Genomic DNA, 19,266 nt, shown 5'->3' on the forward strand with positions numbered 1-19,266 from the left:
TCCTAAAAACCAAGGTCACAAGGATGGTGGAAGTCCATGAAAATCAGAAATCTCCTGGCAACTTCTCAACTTAGAGTGCAACTGTGTCTGTGTCTTGTTTTGGGGCTAAAGCTGGAGGATGTTGAGGATGGTGAGGCAGAGTGACCAGATAAAGGTTGGTAGATGAACCCATGTACAGAACAGTGTGTAGGACTATGCCGCTTTGCCCCAACAGCTACCCCCTATCCTCTCCAGCTCTGCAGCCCCTGTCCCTCCTCCCTCCTTCCTCCATGATAAGAGTCTCTCTCTCCTTCTCTTCTTCCTTTACTTCCTCCTACAGTGCCACGTTGAACTCTGTGACCAGGAAGTCTACGTGGTCTCTCTCTTTGGTCTTGAAAGCCTCAGCGATGAGGCGCGCTGCGTCCCTGTGCTCCCGGCCACTCAGGGAAACCCCGTTTACCTCCAGGATTACCTGACCCACCTGCAGTTGCCCGCAGTTGTGCGCCGAACCACCCCTCTGAGAGAGAGAGAGAGAGAGAGAGAGAGAGAGAGAGAGAGAGCGAGCAAGACCTAGAACATTTATTTGTGATAAAGAGAGCACAAACAGACAACAAACACTCGTTGGCGCATCGTCACCGTTACAATTACTAATAAACCAGGAAGCAAAAGGACCTTTGTGATCTCATCTCTCACCACTGTTCCAGTCCCTCAGATCAAATCAAATCACATTTTATTTGTCACATGCTTTGTAAACAACAGGTGTAGACTAACAGTGAAATGCTTACTTACGGGTCCTTCCCAACAATGCAGAGAGAAAAATAGAAGAAAAAAACTAGAACAATTATAACACGATGAATAAATACAAAATGAGCAACAATAACTTGGCTATATACATGGTGTATCAGTACTGTGTTGATGTGCAGGGGTACGAAGAAATGGAGGTAAATATACTGCTCAAAAAAATAAAGGGAACACTTAAACAACACATCCTAGATCTGAATGAAAGAAATAATCTTATTAAATACTTTTTTCTTTACATAGTTGAATGTGCTGACAACAAAATCACACAAAAATAATCAATGGAAATCCAATTTATCAACCCATGTAGGTCTGGAATTGGAGTCACACTCAAAATTAAAGTGGAAAACCACACTACAGGCTGATCCAACTTTGATGTAATGTCCTTAAAACAAGTCAAAATGAGGCTCAGTAGTGTGTGTGGCCTCCATGTGCCTGTATGACCTCCCTACAACGCCTGGGCATGCTCCTGATGAGGTGGCGGATGGTCTCCTGAGGGATCTCCTCCCAGACCTGGACTAAAGCACCCGCCAACTCCTGGACAGTCTGTGGTGCAACGTGACGTTTGTGGATGGAGCGAGACATGATGTCCCAGATGTGCTCAATTGGATTCAGGTCTGGGGAACGGGCGGGCCAGTCCATAGCATCAATACCTTCCTCTTGCAGGAACTGCTGACACACTCCAGCCACATGAGGTCTAGCATTGTCTTGCATTAGTAGGAACCCAGGGCCAACCGCACCAGCATATGGTCTCACAAGGGGTCTGAGGATCTCATCTCGGTACCTAATGGCAGTCAGGCTACCTCTGGCGAGCACATGGAGGGCTGTGCGGCCCCCCAAAGAAATGCCACCCCACACCATGACTGACCCACCGCCAAACCGGTCATGCTGGAGGATGTTGCAGGCAGCAGAACGTTCTCCACGGCGTCTCCAGACTCTGTCACGTCTGTCACATGTGCTCAGTGTGAACCTGCTTTCATCTGTGAAGAGCACAGGGCGCCAGTGGCGAATTTGCCAATCTTGGTTTTCTCTGGCAAATGCCAAACGTCCTGCATGGTGTTGGGCTGTAAGCACAACCACCACCTGTGGACGTCGAGCCCTCATACCACCCTCATGGAGTCTGTTTCTGACCGTTTGAGCAGACACATGCACATTTGTGGCCTGCTGGAGGTCATTTTGCAGGGCTCTGGCAGTGCTCCTCCTGCTCCTCCTTGCACAAAGGCGGAGGTAGCGGTCCTGCTGCTGGGTTGTTGCCCTCCTACGGCCTCCTCCACGTCTCCTGATGTACTGACCTGTCTCCTGGTAGCGCCTCCATGCTCTGGACACTACGCTGACAGACACAGCAAACCTTCTTGCCACAGCTCGCATTGATGTGCCATCCTGAATGAGCTGCACTACCTGAGCCACTTGTGTGGGTTGTAGACGCCGTCTCATGCTACCACTAGAGTGAAAGCACTGCCAGCATTCAAAAGTGAACAAAACATCAGCCAGGAAGCATAGGAACTGAGAAGTGGTCTGTGGTCCCAACCTGCAGAACCACTCCTTTATTGGGGGTGTCTTGCTAATTGCCTATAATTTCTACCTGTTGTCTATTCCATTTGCACAACAGCATGTGAAATTTATTGACAATCAGTGTTGCTTCCTAAGTGGACAGTTTGATTTCACAGAAGTGTGATTGACTTGGAGTTACATTGTGTTGTTTAAGTGTTCCCTTTATTTTTTTGAGCAGTGTATATACATATAGGTAGCGGTAAAGGCAACAGGATAGATAATAAACAGTAGCAGAAGCGTATGTGATGAGTCAAAAAGGGTCAACACAGATATTCCAGGTAGCTATTTGGTTAACTATTTAGCAGTTTATGGCTTAGGGGTAGAAGCTGTTCAGGGTCCTGTTGGTTTCAGACTTGGTGCATCGGTACCACTTTCTGTGCGGTAGCAGAGAGAACAGTCTATGACTTGGGTGGTAATTTTTAGGGTCTTCCTCTGATACCACCTGGTATCGAGGTCCTGGATAGCAGGGAGCTTGGCGCCAGTGATGTACTGGGCCGTATGCAGTTGCCATACCAAGCGGTGATGCAGCCAGTTAAGATGCTTTCTATGGAGCGGCTGTAGAACTTTTTGACGATCTGAGGGCCCATGTCAAATCTTTTCAGCCTCCTGAGGGGGAAGAGGTAATGTCATACCTTCTTCACAACTGTTAATTCCACAGAGGAACTTGAAGCTCTCGACCCGCTCCACTACAGCCCTGTCCTGTAGTCCACAATCAGCTCCTTTTTATTGCTGACATTAAGGGAGAGGTTGTTGTCCTGGCACAACACTGACTTCCTTATCTGCAGTTAGAGGGGTTTCAAATGCCACTCAGCCTGCAGTGGAGCACAGCATTACTAGCATAATTATCACTATCAGTTTTTTTTATTTAGTGCATCATCAGTTCTCTAATTTACTGAGCTGGCCACAATTACCCTCAGCCACTGGAGAGACATGGAGATGGCTGTGATCATAGCAGGGAAGTAGGGCTGCTGATGGTGCTGTAGCACTCCCTGAAAAACCTAAATAAATAAATATATATTAACTTAAAAAAATATATATATATATTTTTCCCCAAAAGTAGTGTACTGGGCCTTTACTAGTCCTGTATTAGCGGACCAATATAGCCACCTGTAGCACGGGCAAAAAAAACATTTTTCACCCCCACACATCTTCCCATGGCTATGGCTGTGTTAGGGACAGCAGCAGCAGCTCAGGGAGTGTGATAGGGAGTGATGGTGATAGTGGCCACAGTGGTGCCTTCACTCTAGAGGGCCACTCATTTGGAACGTTCACATGGACTGTGATGACCTGAGAGACTAAAGATACTACAAGAGTCAAACCAAAGATACTGGTAACTATCTCAAGATATATCACCAGCATCGTTTCCAATGGGAGCAAATTAAGCATAGTGGGCAAAACAAGCGAGCAGGTGGGCAAAGCCAAGCACGAGCTAGCAAGATCCTATTGCCTTATTTTAGCATGTATTTGCATATTTCAGTTAGGGAACGCCTTCTCTGTGAAGGCCTTCTCCTTCTTAACAACACCATTTTTTTGCGATTTTGGCAAAGGGTCAAGTCTACAAAAGTTTGACTCTGTTCGTAACAGACTGTAGTTTTGGGAACAGAAAACTGTATTGCGATCGAATGTTTCATCGATGAGAAAATTTGCAGAATGTCAGCCAAGTTTCATCTAGCTCCATCTTCTCCCACTTTAGTTTATTTATTTTTATACCAAAAGTCAAAAGGCCTCCTGCGGGGACGGGGGCTGGGATTAATTTGAATTTTTTACAAAATATATATAAATATAAGACAAAACACACATCACGACAAGAGAGACAATAAAACACTACATAAAGAGAGACCTAAGACAGCAACATAGCAAGGCAGCAACACATGACAACACAGCATGGTAGCAACACAACATAACAACAACATGGTAGCAACACAACATGATAGCAGCACAAAACATGGTACAGACATTATTGGGCACAGACAACAGCACAAAGGGCAAGAAGGTAGAGCCAACAATACATCAGGCAAAGCAGCCACAACTGTCAGTAAGAGTGTCCATGATTGAGTCTTTGAATGAAGAGATTGCGATAAAACTGTCCAGTTTGAGCATTTGTTGCAGCTCATTCCAGTCTCTAGCTGCAGCGAACTGAAAAGAGGAGAGACCCAGGGATGTGTGTGCTTTGGGGACCTTTAACAGAATGTGACTGGCAGAACGGGTGTTGTATGTGGAGGATGAGGGCTGCAGTAGATATCTCAGATAGGGGGGAGTGAGGCCAAAGAGGGTATTTATAAATAAGCATCAACCAGTGGGTCTTGCGAATCAACTCCAATTCCAATGTTAGTCCGTTAGAGTTTGTTAAATAGCTTACTGAAACGTAATAACAAAATGTAGACCTGTCTTTGCTAAATTTGTCGACCCATTTGCAGTCCACATTGTTCTAACTAATTGTATGGCTTTAATAGCATTCACACTGATACAGGGGCAAGGCCTAATGTAAATTGTATTATGGCTAAGCATGGACATGGCAAATATTGTAAATAAGCAAGAATAAATGAATTATTGATAAGGTGTAAAAATAGAACAAATAATTCTAATAAAATACTAAACAAAACTAAACAACTTGTTTTAAATAGGCTATGTCACACTTACTGGGACCATCATATAATATTAAAACAATGTAGACAACGGCGGGTTTTACACACATCCAAACTTTTCACAGTAGCTGGATAAAGATTCACTATAAAGAGAAAGAGAGAATGTCCACTCACTGTTATACCGCTCCCAAATAGGCCTGTGTTTTCTGAACATAATTGGAACCATTTTACAGATCAGATCGTATTCACACATCTCCAGAAGTTGTATTGCAAGCGCACCACAGACGTTGTCACGATAAAACCAGGAAGGTGAATCCTTCTATGTTTGGTTATAATACAATTAAACAAAAAATAAGCAATCTGTTGAACCTGTTAGGGCTAGGGGGCAGTATTGACACGGCCGGATAAAAAACGTACCCGATTTAATCTGGTTACTACTCCTGCCCAGTAACTAGAATATGCATATAATTATTGGCTTTGGATAGAAAACACCCTAAAGTTTCTAAAACTGTTTGAATGGTGTCTGTGAGTATAACAGAACTCAAATGGCAGGCCAAAACCTGAGAAGATTCCATGCAGGAAGTGGCCTGTCTGACAAGTTGTGTTTCATCTTGGCTCTTTTTATTGAAGACTGAGGATCTTTGCTCTAACGTGACACTTCCTACGGCTCCCATAGGCTCTCAGAGCCCGGGAAAAAGCTGAACGATATCGAGGCAGCCTCTGGCTGAAACACATTATCGCTTTTGGCAAGTGGCCGATCAGAGTACTATGGGCTTAGGCGCGTGCCCGAGTCGACCCCATGCTTTATTTTCTTTCGTCTGTTTACCTAAACGCAGATTCCCGGTCGGAATATTATCGCTTTTTCATGAGAAAAATGGCATAAAAATTGATTTTAAACAGCGGTTGACATGCTTCGAAGTACGGTAATGGAATATTTACAATTTTTTTGTCACGAATTGCGCCATGCTCGTCACCCTTATTTACCCTTTCGGATAGTGTCTTGAACGCACGAACAAAACGCCGCTGTTTGGATATAACTATGGATTATTTTGAACCAAACCAACATTTGTTATTGAAGTAGAAGTCCTGGGAGTGCATTCTGACGAAGACAGCAAAGGTAATAACATTTTTCTTATAGTAAATCTGACTTTGGTGAGTGCTAAACTTGCTGGGTGTCTAAATAGCTAGCCCTGTGATGCCGGGCTATCTACTGAGAATATTGCAAAATGTGCTTTCACCGAAAAGCTATTTTAAAATCGGACATATCGCGTGCATAGAGGAGTTCTGTATCTATAATTCTTAAAATAATTGTTATGCTTTTTGTGAACGTTTATCGTGAGTAATTTAGTAAATTCACCGGCAGTGTTCGGTGGGAATGCTAGTCACATGCTAGTCACATGCTAATGTAAAAAGCTGTTTTTTGATATAAATATGAACTTGATTGAACAAAACATGCATGTATTGTATAACATAATGTCCTAGGGTTGTCATCTGATGAAGATCATCAAAGGTTAGTGCTGCATTTAGCTGTGGTTTGTGTTTATGTGACATTATATGCTAGCTTGAAAAATGGGTGTCTGATTATTTCTGGCTGGGTACTCTGCTGACATAATCTAATGTTTTGCTTTCGTTGTAAAGCCTTTTTGAAATCGGACAGTGTGGTTAGATTAACGAGAGTCTTGTCTTTAAAATGGTGTAAAATAGTCATATGTTTGAAAAATTGAAGTTTTAGCATTTTTGAGGTTTTTGAATAACGCGCCACGGGATTACACTGGCTGTTACGTAGGTGGGACGATTTGGTGCCACCTACCCTAGAGAGGTTAAAAAACAACAATAAATAAATGTAAAATGTAATGAATGATATCATAAAATCGGCAAGATAATAAAGACACACATTGCTGTTGAACCAACCTTCATTATAGTAGGCCTAAGGGAAGGCTAAGGTTTTCAACATATGAAACGGAAAACTAGCGAAAACTAGATAAGTTTTAATTACGAGGTTCACCAGTATCTCTCATTTTATGATGGGCATGGACATGTAGCCTACATCATGGCCGGGGTTTAACGTACATCAAAAACGGGACCTGTATGGCTAAAATAATGTGGGCCTGCCTACAATGAATAGTTAAAAAGAGAATGTCAGCTCACTGTGTTACTCCTCTCAAACCTGATATTTTAATAAAGCTTTGGTGATGATATTTTAATAAAGCTTTGGTGATGATATTTTAATAAAGCTTTGGTGATGATATTTTATTAAAGCTTTGGTGATGATATTTTATTAAAGCTTTGGTGATGATATTTTAATAAAGCTTTGGTGATGATATTTTAATAAAGCTTTGGTGATTATGTTTTAATACAGCTTTGGTGATGATATTTTAATAAAGCTTTGGTGATGATATTTTAATAAAGCTTTGGTGATTATATTTTAATAAAGCTTTGGTGATGATATTTTATTAAAGCTTTGGTGATGATATTTTATTAAAGCTTTGGCGATGATATTTTATTAAAGCTTTGGTGATGATATTTTATTAAAGCTTTGGTGATTATATTTTAATAAAGCTTTGGTGATGATATTTGAAAGAATCTTTGGTGATGATATTTTAATACAGCTTTGATGATGATATTTTAATAAAGCTTTGGTGATGATATTTGAAAAAATATTTGGTGATGATATTTTAATACAGCTTTGGTGATGATATTTTAATAAAGCTTTGGTGATTATATTTTAATACAGCTTTGGTGATGATATTTGAAATAAGCTTTGGTGATGATATTTTAATACAGCTTTGAAGATGATATTTTAATAAAGCTTTGGTGAGGATATTTTAATAAAGCTTTGGCGATTATATTTTAATAAAGCTTTGGTGATTATATTTTAATAAAGCTTTGGCGAGGATATTTTATTAAAGCTTTGGTGAGGATATTTTATTAAAGCTTTGGTGATGATATTTTAATAAAGCTTTGGTGATTATGTTTTAATAAAGCTTTGGTGATTATATTTTAATAAAGCTTTGGTGATGATATTTTATTAAAGCTTTGGTGATGATATTTTATTAAAACTTTGGTGATGATATTTTATTAAAGCTTTGGTGATTATATTTTAATAAAGCTTTGGTGATTATGTTTCAATACAGCTTTGAGATGATATTTTAATAAGCTTTGGTGATGATATTTTAATAAAGCTTTGGTGATTATATTTTAATAAAGCTTTGGTGAGGATATTTTATTAAAGCTTTGGTAAGGATATTTTAATAAAGCTTTGGTGATGATATTTGAATAAAGCTTTGGTGATTATATTTTAATAAAGCTTTGGCGAGGATATTTTATTAAAGCTTTGGTGAGGATATTTTATTAAAGCTTTGGTGATGATATTTTAATAAAGCTTTGGTGATTATGTTTTAATAAAGCTTTGGTGATTATATTTTAATAAAGCTTTGGTGATTATATTTTATTAAAGCTTTGGTGATGATATTTTATTAAAACTTTGGTGATGATATTTTATTAAAGCTTTGGTGATTATATTTTAATAAAGCTTTGGTGATTATGTTTCAATACAGCTTTGAGATGATATTTTAATAAAGCTTTGGTGATGATATTTTAATAAAGCTTTGGTGATTATATTTTAATAAAGCTTTGGTGAGGATATTTTATTAAAGCTTTGGTAAGGATATTTTAATAAAGCTTTGGTGATGATATTTTAATAAATCTTTGGTGATGATATTTTAATACAGCTTTGGTGATGATATTTTAATAAAGCTTTGGTGATGATATTTGAAAAAATCTTTGGTGATGATATTTTAATACAGCTTTGGTGATTATATTTGAAATAAGCTTTGGTGATGATATTTTAATACAGCTTTGGTGATGATATTTGAAATAAGCTTTGGTGATGATATTTTAATACAGCTTTGATTATGATATTTTAATAAAGCTTTGGTGAGGATATTTTAATAAAGCTTTGGCGATTATATTTTACTAAAGCTTTGGTGATGATATTTGAAAGAATCTTTGGTGATGATATTTTAATACAGCTTTGGTGATGATATTTTAATAAAGCTTTGGTGATGATATTTGAAAAAGTCTTTGGTGATGATATTTTATTACAGCTTTGGTGATTATATTTGAAATAAGCTTTGGTGATGATATTTTAATACAGCTTTGATGATGATATTTGAAATAAGCTTTGGTGATGATATTTTAATACAGCTTTGCAGATGATATTTTAATAAAGCTTTGGTGAGGATATTTTAATAAAGCTTTGGCGATTATATTTTAATAAAGCTTTGGTGATTATATTTTAATAAAGCTTTGGTGAGGATATTTTATTAAAGCTTTGGTGAGGATATTTTAATAAAGCTTTGGTGATGATATTTTAATAACGCTTTGGTGATTATGTTTTAATAAAGCTTTGGTGATGATATTTGAAAGAATCTTTGGTGATGATATTTTAATACAGCTTTGGTGATGATATTTTAATAAAGCTTTGGTGATTATTTTTTAATAAAGCTTTGGTGATGATATTTTAATAAAGCTTTGGTGATGATATTTTAATAAAGCTTTGGTGATGATATTTATAAACGCTTTGGTGATTATATTTTAATAAAGCTTTGGTGAGGATATTTTAATAAAGCTTTGGTGAGGATATTTTAATAAAGCTTTGGTGAGGATATTTTAATAAAGCTTAGGCGATTAAGATTTACTTCCAAGCGGTCTCAGGAGGCAAACCCTTTATCGACAGTCTTGACTACTTCGCGATTGCATTGGGCATCAAAAGCCTTCCTCTCATGCCTGTCTGTCACTCGCTCGATTGCCTCCCTCTCTCTCTCTTCCTCTCCTACCTCCCCTTTTCTGCAAACTTTCTCAGTCTGAATCCCCTTTATTATTAACACAATGTACCATCTTCTCTTCCATCTCTCTGTATATCTCTCTACCCTCCCTAGCTCCCTGTCTCCCTCCCTCCGTTGCTCTCTTTGATTTTGAATATGCTGATTTCCCGGTCAAAGCCTTTGTCGCTCCCCTCGCAATCAGCGGCTCTTTTATTTTTCATTAGCCTCCCACCAAAGCATCTTTTGAGCGGGAGGGCTTTCAGTGGTTCTCTGAACTCCACAGAACAGCACAGCTCCCTCCCCAGTCCTCCTCTCTCCTCACTCTAGGTTAATCAAAAGAGACACAGACAGACCTGAACAGAGCAGAGCTACAGCCAGGTACGGTGGTATTACCCTCAGTTCTTACTTAGATGTGGCCTTCAGCCAACTCTTTTATTTCACATAACAGTCACTGCTCTCAGTAGATGTACTCTTTCAGGTAAAGGGAGAGAACAGGATCAACTCTTATCCTCTTGATTAAACAAATGAAAGGTGCTTGGAACCCAAAAAACACATTTAATGTACTCTTACAGTTAGACATTCATGTAAAGCACCTGGCAAGGGTAAAGGGCAATATTTACCTGAGCTGGACATGAACTAGCCACACCCACGGACATCTAACATTAGTCACTACATCACAGGATTGAACTTTGACCCTGTTGCTATGGCTACTGTAATATTTAAATGTAAATCCCTACCTCTTTGCAGGGGTTTTCGCAAACATACCATTAAAACACGGAACATGCCGCATATATAATGGCGCCGGAGGAGATGGCTTCCGTTTTATGGGCTCCTAACCAACTGTGCTACTGTGTGTTTTTTTGCATTATTTGTAAATTATTTTGTACATAATGTTGCTGCCACTGTCTCTTTTGACAGAAAAGAGCCTCTGGATATCAGAACAGCGATTGCTCACCTCATACTGGACAAAGATTTTTTATTTAACAAGTCGGACGCGATGTCATTCGCATGAAGAAGAGACGGCGATATAGGGGATCAGTGTGCCTTGTAAGAATCCGACGGTGAGTGGGTAATCCATCTCTAACATCCATCCTATTAGCCAATGTGCAATCATTGGATAATAAAATGGATGAGCTCCGATCAAGACTAATCTACCAATGGGACATTAAAAACTGTAATATCTTACGTTTCACTGAGTCCTGGCTGAACGACGACATGGATAACATACAGCTGGCTGGGTTTTTCGTGCTTCGGCAAGATAGAACGGCTGCCTCCGGTAAGTCTGTGTCTATTTGTTAATAACAGCTGGTGCACGAAATCTAATATTAAGTAAGTCTCAAGGTTTTGTTCGCCTGAGTATGTCATGATAAGCTGTAGACCACATTATTACCAAGAGAGGTTTCATCTATATTTTTCATAGCTGTCTATTTACCACCACAAACTGATGCTGGCATTAAGACAGCACTCAACGAGCTGTATAAAGCCATAAGCAAACAAGAAAATGCTCATCCAGAGGTGGCGCTCCTAGTGGCCGCGGACTTTAATACAAGGAAACTTAAATCTGTTTTACCTCATTTCTACCAGCATGTGCAACCAGAGGAAAAAAAACTCTAGACCACCTTTACTTCATACACAGACACGAGTACAAAGTTCTCCCTCGCTGTCACGCTCTGACCTAGGAGAGCTGTGTTTTTCTGTTTATTTAGGTCAGGGTGTGATATGGGTGGGCAGTCTATGTTTTTTGTTTCTATGTTTTGTTCTTGTTTTAATAGTTCTAGGTTGAGTTTTGATGATCTCCAATTAGAGGCAGCTGGTTCGTGTTGTCTCTAATTGGAGATCATATTTAAGTTGGGGTTTGTCTTTGGGGTTTTGTAGTAGTAGTTGTTTTCCGTTTTGTAAGTATTACCTGACGGAATGTTGGCTGTAGTTTTTGTTGTTTTCTGTTTAGTGTCTTCATTAAAGTAAATATGAGCACTCTACACGCCGCGCCTTGGTCCCCTTTATACGACCCATGTTACACTCGCACTCCATTTGGCAAATCTGAACATAATTATATCCTCCTGATTCCTGCTTACAAGCAAAACTAAAGCAGGAAGTACCAGTGACTCGTTCATTACAGAAGTGGTCAGATGACGCAGATGCTAAGCTACAAGACTGTTTTGCTAGCACAGACTGGAATATGTTCAGGGATTCTTCTGATGGCATTGAGGAGTACACCACATCAGTCACTGGTTTCATCAAAAAGTGCATCGATGATGTCGTCCCCATAGTGACCGTACATACACACCTCAACCAGAAGCCATGGATTACAGGCAACATCCGCACAGAGCTAAATGGTAGAGCTGCCACTTTCAAGGAGCGGGACTCTAATCTGGACGGTTATAAGAAATCCCGCTATGCCCTCAGACGAACCATCAAACAGGCAAAGCATCAATACAGGACTAAGATTGAATCCTACGTTCGCCGGATGTGTCAGGGCTTGCAAACTATTACAGACTACAAAGGGAAGCACAGCCGCGAGCTGCCCAGTGACACAAACCTACCAGATGACCTAAATTACTTCTATGCACACTGCGAGGCAAGCAACACTGAAGCATGCATGAGAGCACCAGCTGTTCAGGATGACTGTGTGATCACGCTCTCCGTAGACAATGTGAGTAAGACCTTTAAACAGGTCAACATTCACAAGGCTGCAGGGCCAGACGGATTACCAGGACATGTTCTCTGGGCATGCGCTGACCAACTGGCAAGTGTCTTCACTGACATTTTCAACATGTCCCTGACCGAGTCTGTAATACCAACATGTTTCAAGCAGGCCACCATAGTCCCTGTGCCCAAGAACACCAAGGTAACCTGCCTAAATGACTACCGACCCGTAGCACTCACGTCTGTAGCCATGAAGTGGTTTGAAAGGCTGGTCATGGCTCACATCAACACCATTATCCCAGAAACCCTAGACTCACTCCAATTTGCTTACCGCCCCAACAGATCCACAGATGACGCAATCTCTATTGCACTCCACACTGCCCTTTTCCACATGGACAAAAGGAACACCTATATGAGAATGCTATTCATTGACTACAGCTCAGCATTCAACACCATAGTGCCCTCAAAGCTCATCACTAAGCTAAGGACCCTGGGACTAAACACCTCCCTCTGCAACTGGATCCTGGACTTCCTGACGGGCCACCCCTGGTGGTAAGGGTAGGTAACAACACATCTGCCACACCGATCCTCAACACGGGGGCCCCTCAGGGGTGCATGCTCAATCCCCTCCTGTACTCCCTGTTCACCCAGGACTGCATTGCCATGCATGACTCCAACACCTTCCTTAAGTTTGCCGACGACACAACAGTGGTGGTCCTGATCACCGGCAATGATGACACAGCCTATAGGGAGGAGGTCAGAGACCTGGCAGTGTGGTGCCAGGCTAACAACCTCTCCCTCAACGTGATCAAGACAAAGGAGATGATTGTGGACTACATCGACGGGGCTGTAGTGGAGCATGTTGAGAGCTTCAAGTTCATTGGTGTCCACATCACCAATTAACTATCATGGTCCAAACACATCAAGACAGTCATGAAGAGGGCACGACAACGCCTATTCCCCCTCAGGAGACTGAAAAGATTTGACACAGCTGCACCATTGAGAGCATCTTAACTGGTTGCATCACCACCTAGTATGGCGCATGTATTCGGCGCATGTGACAAATAAAATGTATAATTGCCTAGCATTGTGTCATTGTCTCAGGCCCTCTGAGCGTCAGAGCCCTGTGATGGAGTCTATTCTAAAGGTTATAATCATCCCTAGAAAATCTGCCAGTCCTCTGGAGTGGAGGAACAATGGCATGGCAGCCAGGGCTCTCAGTTTGAGTTCTCTTCCAGTGTGAAACCACAGACTTATCTGACAGAGGCTGTGTTGTGTAGCCATGTGTGGAAGAGGAGGCGGCACGGGCCAATGACAGCGCAGAGTTGCAGAACACAGAGTACCGTGGCTAGATCAATTCTGACAGGTGCAGGAGATTGTCTGGCAAGCTGTCATTTCGGAGATTACTTGAAAAGGGAGAGGTGAGAGGGGTGATGGGCATGAGGGGTTTATTCTAGGCTGTTTGAGACCCACCTGTATGGTGACGATGCGTGGCAGGGGCTGGCGAGTGTTGGCACCCCCTTCGATGGCGATGCCTAGAGTGCTGGCACTCTTTGCCACCCTCACCAGTGTGGAGGTGGGCTCCAAGAGACCCGGCTGCAGAGAGAGAGAGAGAGAGAGAGAGAGAAGAGAGGGGCATAATATAACTCAACTTTTTACTCAAATATTCACCCTGGAGACCCATGAACACTTTTCTTTTGCACCTTTGTTACACATTGGTCCACCCATAAAGATTGGAACCAATCAACAATTTTCCCACCACCTAACCACTAATCAGCAATAAGCATAAAGGGACAGGCAGAGGAAACAAGAGACCTCTAGCGCAGTATGAGATGAGATGGACAAGTGATTGACTAGATGAGAAATCATTGAAAGGACAAAAATGTATCAATGAGCAAAGAAAGAAAAACTGTGCATAAAGAAAGAATAAAACAGAAAGAAGTTAGGACAGTTAGGATTGAGAACAAGCTTCAAGATAGCGTGAGCAGTGACAGAGGACAACCCAGCTCTGTTGGTCTGTTTCACTTCTTGTCATCCCTCACTTTCAGCTCCATCCATCCATTCATCCACCCATACATCTCCCTCTTTCTCTTTCTGTGTCGTCTTTCTCCCAGCTGGTGTGTCCTCCTCACCGGTTTGGCGGTGCTGTCCCCTCCTGCCCCCTGGGGGTCTCGTGGGGGGCGTGTGTGGGGACTGCTTTCCCTGCTGAGTCGTCCCGACTCGCTAATGTCCACCCCGCTGTCCTCGCTCAGTGTCTGTCCACTGTCTGACAGCTGGGACAGGGTGGCACCTTGGAGGGGATGGGTGCAGAAGGTTAGAGACCGGCACAGGGACACACTCAGGCAGAAATACATACACCCATGATTACACATAAACATGCACTTCCTCTTATTTGTGTAACCAATCCTTTGCTTCCAAATCTGGTCTCATGGTTTTCGGGGTGTCCAACTCTAGCCTTTCCTCCAACCTACTCCCTCCATGCCTCTTACCTCGTGACTGGGGCAGGGACCGCACCTTGTTGACGTCAGACTCTGCATTGGGCCTGTGGACCTCCACCATGACAAAGTGCTGTTTGTTGGAGCCAGAGGAGGCCTTGTCCGGGCTGTGTGGAAGGGGAGGGGGTGTGGATGGGGCAGGGAGTGGAGGGGGAGGGGGTAGATATGGGGAGGGAGCGGCAGGTTTGGTGGTCTTAGTAGGGGACTGGACTCTAGGGAAGGGGCCTATGGCGTGCTTGTTGACCATGGAAAACTTGGCATTTGCCATCTCCTTCTTATGGGGGACGGAGGGGTCCCTCTTATGGGGGACAGAGAAATCCTTTTGGGGGGGGACCTTGGGTGAGGAGGGGGACCCTTGGTCCCCTCTCTGGTCCTTGGGTGGGTTATGGGCAGGGGCGGTGAAGTAGAGTCCAGAATAGGAGGACTCGGAGGAAGGGCGTTTTTTGACCTGGTCTCGTCTGCTGGGATGCCTCTGCAGCCCTGGAGGGGGTGGGGGTTTGAAGGTGGGGGGAGATTCGGATGTGGAATGCACCTCATCCTAAGGTAAGAGGAGAACAAACAGATCACATTCCTTTCATCCCACAAAACACTCATATACTACAGCACATCTCTGGAATCTCATCATTCCACACACACACACACACTACCAATTGTCACGCCTCAGAATTCAACACAACTCAATCAGTTAGGCCATGATTCAGTTGAGCCCCACAGCTAAACATGGTCTTTGTGTAACCTCAGGTTACACCTTCCCAGTCCGCTGTGTCCCCGGCAACAAGCTCTCCCCTCCAACCAAAACCAACTGAGAAATGAACAATGAAAACAGCAACATGAGCGGGGAGAGAATGAATGAAGTGATTCATTGCTTTAAAAAAAGAGAAAGCAATCAAAACCAACACAAATATGTTCTGACTGAATGGAGTTGAGGTGTTTTTAAGACTCTTCAGGTCTTTGCTTTCTGTGTCCCACATTACATCGCCTTGGAACCAACACAACCTCCTGTCGACATCGGTTACTGTTGCTCTGGTAACTGTGGTAGGTATTCTTGTTTGTGTTTGTGTGTTTCTGATTATAGCTTTTACCTCAGGTGTCAGACAGAGAGCAAGTTCCTCCTTAGTAAGGAGGGAGGAGGAGGAAGAGGAAGTGGAGGAAAAAGGTATGCACTAATATCCTCTAACTCTAAACAGACTCCTCCACAGGAAATAAATAAATAAGGGATGAAGGCTATAAGAGTTCAAACTGCATATCCGTTGTTTCCTCTTCTTGTCGCTCTTTCATTTCCAGCCTTGTTGTTTTTTCCCTCTCCCTCCATCCCTCCCTCCCTCCAACCTCTGCTCTGTCCATCTTTATGAGCTTAGGCTTCTGGGTCTGACTGCGGGGCTCACCAGAGAGACGTCAGGCAGTGCATCATCCAGACTCTCTTGAGGCTCCTCCCCATTACTCTCCACCATACTGTCATTCTGAGAGAGAGAGAGAGAGAGAGAGAGAGAGAGAGAGAGAGAGAGAGAGAGAGAGAGAGAGAGAGAGAGAGAGAGAGAGAGAGAGAGAGAGAGAGAGAGAGAGAGAGAGAGAGAGAGAGAGAGAGAGAGAGAGAGAGAGAGAGAGAGGAGGGGGGAAAATAGGGGGGACACGAGGGTAGAAAGAGAAGAGAGAGAGAGGAGGGAGAGAGAAAGAGACAGCGAGAGAGAGGGAGGTTACGTGAACAGCTGCTTATTTATCCTAAAGCAAATGTTGAGTCCAAATTGCATTTCGTAGGAGTTGTTTCATCTCTGAGGGAGGAAAAATAACTCAATATTGTTCTAAATATACTGATCATTCTAAATAAATGTAAATCTACATTCTAATCTCAACGTTTGGAATGCAATACTGCAGGTGGGTACTCGTCACACACACACACACAAGCGCACACGCACCCACACACACTCACAAATATTGCAGTATTCGCATTGTCTCTACGCACACTCACACACACTTTCAATCTCACTCCAACACACACACACAAGCACTCACTCCATAATTTTCTCACCACTCACACATAATATGCACATACATTTATAGTGACTCTACACACCCGCACACCCACTCACATGCAAGCTGCTGTTCTCTGTATTGGAACTGACTTTTTAAATATTTCCTGCATATAGTATGCTTACTTACTTACTTACTTACTTACTTTATTGTGTATTTAATATTTCTTATTCTTATTTCTTGTGAGTTTTTTCTAGTAATACATTGTTATTGATTATTGCATTGCTGCGTTTCGAGTTTGCAAGAAAGGCATTTCACTGTACTTGTGCATTTGACATCAAAGCTTAAAACCTGAAACTTGAACACACACCTCTAGATCTCTATATTACACCTTTCAATCTCAAAGTTTGGAATGCAATACCACACAAGGCACACATCCAAGAGCACAAACACACAGACAGAAACCCAAGATATCTGCATGGTGCAGGATGAACTGTTGTTCACTGTTGATTGTTTAGTGAGTTCAGAGCAGCAATACCCTTCATTAAACTCTGCCTGTACCAAAACAAAAGCCCCATAATTTCAGTCTAATTAAACGCTCACTGCCGGCACCGGGAGTACTTACCGGCTATTAATTTACTGCAATACAGGGGCACAACTTTCACTGGGGACAAGGGGGGACATGACCCCCCATATTCTAAAATTGAATTTTTTATCATTGCACTGGCATACTAAAAGTGGCATCGTGTGCTTTAGGACCATGCGGACGCCTCAGAGCGGTCGGGTAGGCTATTTGGCAATTTCAGCCACCTGGATTTAGGACCGCGTGGATACCACAGAGCGTGCAGACAGGCTGTGTGAAGGCAAAGCTTCTGAAAGGCACAGTGCTGCTGTCTCTGTGTGTGTTGTGCTTTTTCTCAGAGAAGTAAAAACAAGCAGAGCAGAAACTGGACACTCTTTATTTGACTGATGTAGCTGGCAAGGTAACTGCTGTTTTAAATATTTATTCCCAGTGTTGAGCTAGTAGTGTAACTGACATGTAACGTTAGCTACAGTAATAATTCATCCCCCCTCTTCTGTCTGAAGAGAATGAACTAGCTAGCTAGTAGCTACCACAGCCAGTTCAGCTCTAGTCTCTAGCTATCTAACAGCTGTTGTGTGTATGAAATGTTTTATAGACTTTTTGTCCCGTTTCAACAGAAGTAAATTAACTTGGCTAGTTTTCATCAGTTGATGTACCATTACTATTAGAGATTGCCAAAAGTTGGTTAATGTTAGTTAACTCAATAACTTTAGCTATTATTTTGCCTCAATCTGTCACGACTTCCACCGAAGGTGGCTCCTCTCCCTGCTCGGGTGGTGGTCGTCGTCGCCGGTCTACTTGCTGCCACTGATCCTTTTTTCTTTTTCGTTTAGTCTTGTCTGTTTTGGTTGTGCACCTGTTCCTTGTTTGGGTTGATTAGTATGGGTATTTATTTTCTCTCTACCCGCTTTGTGTCACGCGCGTTTATTTTCGTTTCCCTGTTTTATGTTGGGTGACGTTATTTTGTTCATCATTTTTTCATTCAGGTTATGTCCTTTGGATTTCGTTCTTTTGGTTATTTTTGGACTGTGTAATTTTGGTCCGGTGCCTGTGTGTTTTTTGATGGACTTTATTAAACTCTTGTTTTTGGAATTATCTCTCCTGCGCCTGACTCCTACACCCATCTCTCGTAGAGAGACGTTACACAAACACACTAGACCTGAATCAAACGAAGACACCAGCGGCCAAATGATTAAAGTCCGATATTCTGAAGTTTTTTGACAGCACAATGTCAGTCAGTTTAGCAATGTAAGGTTATTGATCTGCCAGTGTCTCTAGCTAATTCTCTACTTTTCACACTGACATGGTAATAAAAGTTAGAACAATACTATGCTCATCATGTCTTAGCAGGATCAGATGGTGACAGGTTCAGACAGCCAAGGAAGACCAGTCTGTGATGGTGCTGAGGTGAACTTTTAAAGATGCAAAACTTTATTCTCTCTGAGCAACAAACACTGGACAAGCTAGAAGCTTCAAAGATTGAAACTATTTTAAGACAGTCTGACATACCTCAAATGGATTTCCAAACGGTATCAAAGGTGGATAAATTGAATCCCAGTAAAATTCCCTGTCTAAGGTCAGTTAGGATCACCACTTTATTTTAAGAATGTGAAATGTCAGAATAATAGTAGAGATAATGATTTATTTCAGCATTTATTTCTTTCATCACATTTCCAGTGGGCCACAAGTTTACATACACTCAATTAGTATTTGGTAGCATTGCCTTTAAATTGTTTAACTTGGGTCAAATGTTTCGGGTAGCCTTCCACAAGCTTCCCACAATTCCTCCTGACAGAGCTGGTGTAACTGAGTCAAGTTTGTAGGCATCCTTGCTC

At 42.1% G+C, this 19,266-nt stretch overlaps 1 protein-coding gene across 1 annotated transcript in view; it reads right to left on the minus strand.

The window, feature by feature from the left end:
• Positions 1-313: 313 nt before the first annotated feature.
• Positions 314-19,266, minus strand: part of LOC106567256 (whirlin) — a 65,245-nt gene continuing 46,292 nt past the window's right edge. Inside the window, exons 6-10 of the mRNA XM_014136347.3 lie at positions 16,266-16,340; positions 14,875-15,418; positions 14,518-14,675; positions 13,859-13,981; positions 314-496 (exon numbers count right to left, since the gene is read on the minus strand). Coding sequence (XP_013991822.3) covers positions 314-496; positions 13,859-13,981; positions 14,518-14,675; positions 14,875-15,418; positions 16,266-16,340 — 1,083 coding nt within the window. The remainder of the gene's footprint in view (positions 497-13,858; positions 13,982-14,517; positions 14,676-14,874; positions 15,419-16,265; positions 16,341-19,266) is intronic.

Source organism: Salmo salar, chromosome 01, assembly GCF_965601325.2.
Source record: "Salmo salar chromosome 01, fSalSal1, whole genome shotgun sequence".
Classification (NCBI taxonomy): Eukaryota; Metazoa; Chordata; class Actinopteri; order Salmoniformes; family Salmonidae; genus Salmo; species Salmo salar.